The 8,093-nt window shown below is 49.3% G+C and overlaps 1 protein-coding gene across 1 annotated transcript; it reads left to right on the top strand.

Moving 5' to 3' along the window:
- Nucleotides 1-1,829: 1,829 nt before the first annotated feature.
- On the top strand, nucleotides 1,830-3,756 carry LOC109774095 (F-box protein PP2-B10). The gene is made up of 3 exons (XM_020332814.4): nucleotides 1,830-2,320; nucleotides 2,419-2,537; nucleotides 3,095-3,756. The coding sequence occupies exons 1-3, from the start codon at nucleotides 2,045-2,047 to the stop codon at nucleotides 3,585-3,587; spliced, it is 888 nt and encodes a 295-aa protein (XP_020188403.1). The 5' UTR covers nucleotides 1,830-2,044; the 3' UTR covers nucleotides 3,588-3,756.
- Nucleotides 3,757-8,093: the final 4,337 nt, after the last annotated feature.

The following is an 8,093-nucleotide window of genomic DNA, read 5'->3' as shown; positions in this document are numbered from 1 at the left end:
AACAACAATCCGGATATAATTAACGAGAGATGGTAGCACACAGACCAACATGTTTATCATACATGGAGGTAGTCTGCGACCGATGCGTGGGTTGCGAACGTGTGGAAAGCGGACAAGTGCACGAGCACGTGTGGGCTGAAAAGTTGATCGACCCTATGCATTGCTTCTCCCTCGACCCGATGACCAGGCCTTCGAGAGCAACTAATTAAGGGGTCTCTTTGAAATATCACGTCGATCATACGGTAATTTTGATGGGACAGCAGGGAGGAAACCGAGTTGGATGGCATGAGACATACTGACTAGATCTAAACATTTGGGAGGGTTGTGTTAAATGAGAGATGTAGATATTGGATCGGCACAACCATGATGGTGGCCTCGGGATGTATTTATATACGTGCAATTAGGGTACCCTGCAAAGTACTCTCTCCGTTTTTAAATATAAGCTTTTTTAGATATTTCAATACGGACGACATGTGAATTTTGCTCCATATGTAGTCCGTATTGGAATCTCTAAAAGGGCTTCTATCGTCCGTATTGAAATCTTTAAAAGGGCTTATATTTAGAAACGGAGGGAGTAGATTGTAATAAGAGTGTTGAATGAGTAGTGCAAGTATTTACCAGTAAAGAAAATCAAAGAGTGCTTCCATTAAAAATGTTCAAGGGTGCTAATAAGTCTAGTACGACAATATTTCAAATTCAACGAGAAATAATTTAAAATCAATTAGATTAACCAAATGTTCAACAAGTTTTTCATGAACGAATCATGCCGCCGCGCGCATATTACCCCTTGAACTTCATCCAACGGTGTATGTGCGTAAATGGTCTGCGCTCTATACTGTGGTACATCACGGCATCACGTACTACACAAATGTGTAGAGCAATATTGAGTGAATGAGCAATCAATCATTGAGCAAGAAGAATTAAAATTTACGATCAACACAGCTGCCACGCGCAATGGCTACCTTACCTCCAGCATATCAACCGTGCCACAAAACTTACTGACGGTGGTCAGGATGGTGTACCATCTATGTACTAATGACTCCACATTGCTTTCATGAATGATGTGCATGTCATAGGGTGCAATATGCTTTCGCGCGTATAACGAATCATGCATGCGCTGCCAGAAGAGCCCCCTTCTGCTCCTGTCTACGGGATCCGCGGATACGGTCAACCACGGATCGCACAACAACTCATCATCCATGCTCGAGTACCCCGCCATCCTTCGTATTCTAAAAGAACGACAAAAAGTTCGAAAATAAGCTCAATGGCATTTGAACAAACACCTGCCAAGCGTGGTGACCGTCATAGACGTCGTCGACAATGGGGCAGAGGGTACCTGGTTGCAGACGGATCCTGGGTGCACGGTGTCGTACTTCAAGGCAAGCGGGTGCATGGATGGTGGTTGCAGACGTCCGACAATGCCCAGGTAGCCGCCAGAGAGGTACAACGGTGGTGTCAAGGGAGGAGGACGCGGATGCAAGGTAAGGGGGGCAAGGGCGGAGTGAAAGAGAATGAGACCCGAAGAAGGATTTGAGTAAGCCGAGGATGCCGAAGTCCTACCTGGCTGTTGTCCGGACTCCCTAACTCCTTCCCCACCTTGCTTTCAATTTACAGAGGAAAGTGCATTCGAATTAGTCAGCAGACCGATACAGACCCACATTCGACGGCAAAACACGCCTGATCCAAACGGATGCGGACGGTTTGAGGGTCTGATTTGAAGATGCGGTTACTTACCACTAGTCCACAACCGGCCTCTCTCGAACCGTTGGATTGTCCCCTGCCCCTGCCCCTGCCCCGCCTACCTGCCATCTGTTGCTTCGCCCCAAATTAATCCCCAATCGACCCGCTGCTCCTCCCGCGAGTGCTTCGTCGCTAAGCCTCCGCCCGCGCTCACCGAGCACGGTATAAAAGAATATCCGTGGGGATTACGATCCCCAATCCTCACACCGCCAAACCAGTTGCCAATCTCGCCATCTTCACCCCCACCCCCGAATCGAATCAGAAGAGACCCGACCAAACCAGGCAGCGGCCGGCGGAGGAACCGATGGAGGAGGCCTGCGAGATCGCGCGCCTGCCGGAGGAGCTCCTCTCGGCGGCGCTGGCCCGCACGTCCCCGCGCGACGCCTGCCGGGCCGCGGCGGTCTCCCCGGCCTTCCGCGCCGCGGCCAACTCCGACGCCGTCTGGGCCCGCTTCCTGCCCCCCGGCGGCCTCCCGCCGCTCGCCGACGGGGAGCTGGCGGCTCCCGCCCCACCCTCCTCCAAGAAGGAGCTCTTCCTCCGCCTCTCCGCCGGCCCCGCCCTCCTCCCCGACAGGCTCGTCGTACGTGCCTGCACTGCACATCAATCCCCCAACTCTTCTAGCAGATTCATCCTGGGTTGATCGCTAATCGATTGTTCGGTGGTCGCGCGCGCCCGCAGAGCGTGTGGCTGGACAGGGAGACCGGCGCCAAGTGCTACATGCTGTCCGCCAGGAACCTGTCCATCGTGTGGGGCGACACGCCGCAGTACTGGACCTGGATCCCGCTCGAGGACTCCAGGTTCGTTCGTCGCTATCTCCTGTTCCGGGGCAGAACTGCAGATTATCCAAATTATGCCTGTGTTTCTGAATGTTGCTGCTTATCTAACTGCAATTGCATTTGATCTTGTTGTGCTGTTGCTTCGAGGTCTCACGCGTTTGATTGCAATTAATCTGACGAGGTTAATTGGTGCAACCTGCAACTGTAAGCGGTAGGATGGTAGATCAAACTACCTTTGCTGTGAGCCAGAAACTCAGAATAGGGATTTCAGCATGGTTCTGACTAGTAGCAAATTTTGTGATAACAACATACTTGAAATCAGTTGTTGAAGATCTTGAAACTGTTTGAAACAGGTTAAGTTGAAGTCAATTTCATTTGGGAAGTGGCACAACTAAGTGCTCCTTTTATCTTCCACGCTGTCAAGAGCAAAGGGCATGCCCTTTACAACTTTGTTTTTTTTATGAACTATGCACAGCACATAGATGACACTTTGCATAAACAATGTGATTGCTAGTATAATGTACCTTTTTCACAGTCGGCAATCTTTGCTACAAACTCTGACCCTATGTTTGCGGCAGGTTCTCCGAAGGTGCTCAACTCAGGCATGTTTGCTGGCTCGAGATCCGTGGGAAGATACACAGCAACATGCTTTCCCAGGACACAACCTATGCCACCTACATGGTCTTCAAGAAAACTGATGATCTCTATGGGCTGGCATTTCCGGTCCAGGAGGCATCGGTCAGCGTTGGAGCAACCAACTTAACCCGCAAGGTTTGCCTCCAACATAACAATGATGATGACGACGACGACAATGATGACGACGACGACTACGATGACTGCGGGATGCCCGAGAACTACTGGTCCATGAGAAGGAATGGCCTACACAAAGAAAACGTCGCACTCCCTCAGCAAAGGACCGACGGATGGATGGAGCTGGAGCTGGGCGAGTTCTTCAACGAGGGGGGTGACGACGGCGAGGTGTCCATCAGCCTGACGGAGACCAAAGGTGGGAACTGGAAGAGCGGCCTCATCGTGCAGGGCATTGAGATCAGACGTAAGAAATCAGGCTGAGTGAGGAGCTCCTAGTAGGATTAAACTTGCCCGGGTCAAAGTAAATGAACAAGGAAAGCATATCTTCTGTAGTGTGTGTTTTTTTAACACTTCTCCTTTTGCTGCTAAAGCATATTTGTACAGACGATGCTATACTAACTTATCTATTTCTCAGCACAAATCTTTTTCATGTTTTTGTGGACTTTTTTGGGGGGCTTTTCTTAACACAGTGCATACAGATGCAAACACTCATATACACGCGCATACACTCACCTCTATGAACACACACACGCACACCCTATCTGTATGAACACTTCGAAAGACTGAGCTGGCATATCATTTTGAAATTACGAAGTCATCGTAACCATCCAACCACAGGTTGGTTCGCACTTTTTTGGAGGGCGTAGCACCAGGATTTGAACCCTGATGGGCTGAAGATACCACAGTCCCTCTAATTAACCATCCAACCACAGGTTGGTTTGCACTTTTTTGGGGGGCGTATCGCCGCCGCCGGGTTGATCAGCTAATAGCCGCTAATTTTTTTAAAATAATACTTTTTTTTAATTACAGAAATATTACGCTGAAAAAAGAATTTTAAAAAATAATACACCGTCAGCCCGTTGCAGGCCGACTGAGCCCAGTCAACCCCCAGCAGGCCGACTGGTGGCCCATCAGCTTGCTGCTGGCCGATTGGGCTGTCGGCGACCAGATCAGGCCCAGTCGGCCTGCAGTTGGCCGACAGGGTGCAGTCGGCCTGCAGTTGGCCGATAGGCCTGCAGTGGGCCGACTGGTGCATGCCAGCATTTTTTTTCCGAATGATCGGTGTTTTTTTTTGTAAAACTTTGACGTATTCCGCAGAACCCTTTCCCGCCACCCATTTCCCACCACCCGTTTCCCGCCAACCCTTTCCCGCCACCCGTTTCCCGCCAACCCTTTCCCGCCACCCGTTTCCCGCCATACTGGAGCTCGCTTTCCCGCCATTTTCTCCTGTCTAACTATAAAACCCCCTTCAGACGGAGGTGGATAAGCATTGCAGTGTAGTGTAGTTGAGATGTCCCATTATCCTTTCGATCGTAGTTTTCACCCTGGGATGAGCAGGACTCTTCTGAGGCTAGCTACCGATTTCAGGATGGATAATAGGATAGTTCCATGGGACGAACTCACCGGTAGTGACACCATAATGAATGAGTTGGCTCACCAATTACGTAGGTCTGGGTGGCCTGAAAGGACCTATGAGGAGGTACGTAAAGAACTTCTTAGGTTGCATGACAGGTGGAAGAAGGTAGTGGTGCCGAAGAGTGAAACTTTCAGAAGGATTGCAGCAAATAATCCATGTTTATGGACTGAGGAGAGCGAGGACGAAGATGATATCTTCATGCCGCCGCTTCCGGGTTCTGCATCATCGAAGGGCAAGAGTTCTTCATCATCGAAGGGCAAGGTTTCTGCATCGTCGAAGGGCAAGAGTTCTTCATCGTCGAAGGGCAAGAGTTCTGCATCGATCGAGGATGACGATGATGACTTCATGTAGTTTTTATGCTGTATGTTGTGAGTTCAGTTACGTGCCATTTAATTTAGATGTAGTTCTATCTAGTTGTTTGTAATGTCTTGTTGTATGAATATTATGTTCTATCTAAATATGATCTTGTAGTTCCAATAACAGAGTACTAAAATAGAGTAGGCATATGTCTCCTACATAAGTACATAGTCATTTGTCTCATACATAGAATAGACATAAGTCTCACACAGAAATAGATGGTAATGTCTCTACTGATAGATAGGAGCGTCAGTGACGACGTCTGGCCTGGCGGGGAGGCGGATCTCGAATGACAAATTCATCACATATAACTCGGTTTCCTGTAGCAATGCAACTCAACAACCCTTTTCCATTCCCATTCGCTCAGCATTTCTTGAATCTTGCCATCATCAGTTATGTCAATCAATTTTCTTTCCCCAGGGCCATCTGACTGCTTCCTGCTGACGTAGTACACAAAATCGTCTTCCTTCAACCCTTGCTTCAACATGAATTTAGTCTTCAACCAATCAAAAGTGAGGTCCACTTCACTAACTTGCACAACGGTTGGAGAAAAGCCTTGGACATGAACAATAGGGCTAAGCACCCACTGAGTACCCTTAGCCATCTGCAACACACAAATCACATTGAGTACCTAACCTACCCCTTAATATCCCCACTAACAAATATTAGACATGTCTATATATTACCAAGCTATATATTACAGAATATTAACGGAGCAACTAATAAAATTCACCCACCTACAAGTATATTACGAATATTTGCCGTAGCAACTACAAATATTGACAGATTAATATATTTGACTGGACTGCCTATATTACGGACCTTTTTTCTGGACTACTACATATACTGACACTCCTAAATACTTGACATCCACATATAGGACGGATTATTACCGGAGCAACTACACATTTTTACACAACTAATTAGTTGACATCTAAATATATTAACAAATACTACCGGAGCACCTACGAAAAATAAAATGTGGGCTGAAATATACCCTTGAAGCGTGCGTGCGAACGAAGAACGACGAACGGCGGCCACCAAACTGCCGGTGCTCCGGCTCCAACGAAGAACGACGAACAACAGCTTCACCTCCACCACACTGCCCCAACTTCACCACCACCACACTGCAATGCTTATCCAGCTCCGTCTGAAGGGGGTTTTATAGGTAGAGAGGAGAAAATGGCGGGAAAGAACGACTGCGGTAAGGCGGGAAAGGGTTGGCGGGAAACGGGTGGCGGGAAAAAGTTGGCGCGAACATATGGCGGGAAAGGGTTCTTCATCATCGAAGGGCAAGGTTTCTGCGTCGATCGAGGATGACGATGATGACTTCATGTAGTTTTTATGTTGTATGTTGTGAGTTCAGTTACGTACCATTTAATTTATTTGTAGTTCTATCTAATTGTTTGTAATGTCTCGTTGTATGAATATTATGTTCTATCTAAATTTGATCTTGTAGTTCCAATAACAGAGTACTAAAATAGAGTAGGCATATGTCTCGTACATAAGTACATAGTCATTTTTCTCATACATAGAATAGACATAAGTCTCACACAGAAATAGATGGTAATGTCTCTACTGATAGATAGAAGCGTCAGTGATGACGTCTGGCCTGGCGGGGAGGCGGATCTGGAATCGGGGACCATCCCAACCTGTCGGGTGCCCTAAAGTGACGAGGAGGAATCTCAGACTCTCCCTGGTCATGCTGTGTATCCTATGTCGGGCCTGGTGGAGGAGTCGAAAACATGTTCATCCACTGGGTGTGCTGCGACCTCTGAGCCTGTATGTTGTCCTCGGGATGTTGATCACTCCCCCACGTATCATGTGATGCCGACATAGACGCCTGATATCCATAGGCTCCTACGCGATGGAACGTTTCATCATGAAGAATGAGGTTGTTGGGAATCGTAGCATAATTTTAAAATTTTCCTACGTTCACCAAGATGCATCTAAGAAGTATACTAGCAACGAGGGGAAGGGAGTGCATCTACATACCCTTGTAGATCGCGAGCGGAAGCGTTCCAATGAACGTGGATGACGGAGTCGTACTCGCCGTGATCCAAATCACCGATGACCGAGTGCCGAACGGACGGCACCTCCGCGTTCAACACACGTACGGTGCAGCGACGTCTCCTCCTTCTTGATCTAGTAAGGGGGAAGGAGAGGTTGATGGAGATCCAGCAGCACGACGTCGTGGTGGTGGATGTAGCGGGTCTCGGCAGGGCTTCGCTAAGCTTCTGCGAGAGAGAGAGAGGTGTTGCAGGGGAGGAGGGAGGCGCCCAAGGCTGTGTATTGCTGCCCTCCCTCCCCCCCTTTACATAGGCCCCCTGGGGGAGCGCCGGCCCCAAGAGATGGGATCTCAAGGGGGGCAGCGGCCATAAGGGGGGGAAGGGGTTGCCTTGCCCCCCAAGGCAAGGGGGAACTCCCCCCTAGGGTTCCCAACCCTAGGCGCAGGGGGGAGGCCCAAGGGGGGCGCCCCAGCCCACTAAGGGCTGGTTCCCTTCCACTTTCAGCCCACGGGGTCCTCCGGGATAGGTGACCCCACCCGGTGGACCCCCGGGACCCTTCCGGTGGTCCCGGTACAATATCGGTAACCCCTGAAACTTTCCCGGTGGCCGAAACTGGACTTCCTATATATAATTCTTCACCTCCGGACCATTCCGGAACCTCTCGTGACGTCCAGGATCTCATCTGGGACTCCGAACAACTTTCGGGTTTCCGCATACATATATCTCTACAACCCTAGCGTCACCGGACCTTAAGTGTGTAGACCCTACGGGTTCGGGAGACATGCAGACATGACCGAGACGCCTCTCCGGTCAATAACCAACAGCGGGATCTGGATACCCATGTTGGCTCCCACATGTTCCACGATGATCTCATCGGATGAACCACGGTGTCGAGGATTCAATCAATCCGTATGCAATTCCCTTTGTCAAACGGTATGTTACTTGCCCGAGATTCGATCGTCGGTATCCCAATACCTTGTTCAA

The sequence above is a fragment of the Aegilops tauschii genome, chromosome 6, assembly GCF_002575655.3.
Source record: "Aegilops tauschii subsp. strangulata cultivar AL8/78 chromosome 6, Aet v6.0, whole genome shotgun sequence".
In the NCBI taxonomy this organism is placed as follows: Eukaryota; Viridiplantae; Streptophyta; class Magnoliopsida; order Poales; family Poaceae; genus Aegilops; species Aegilops tauschii.
The sequence above is the reverse complement of the archived record's forward strand: the minus strand, read 5'-3'. Positions and strand labels throughout refer to the sequence as shown.

Bases quoted from the DNA above. Each gene is read 5' to 3' on its own strand.
- LOC109774095 (XM_020332814.4), top strand. From the start codon at position 2,045: ATGGAGGAGGCCTGCGAGATCGCGCGCCTGCCGGAGGAGCTCCTCTCG. The intron at 2,321-2,418 runs GTACGTGCCTGC...GCGCGCCCGCAG, and splicing joins TCCTCCCCGACAGGCTCGTC to AGCGTGTGGCTGGACAGGGA. The intron at 2,538-3,094 runs GTTCGTTCGTCG...TGTTTGCGGCAG, and splicing joins ATCCCGCTCGAGGACTCCAG to GTTCTCCGAAGGTGCTCAAC.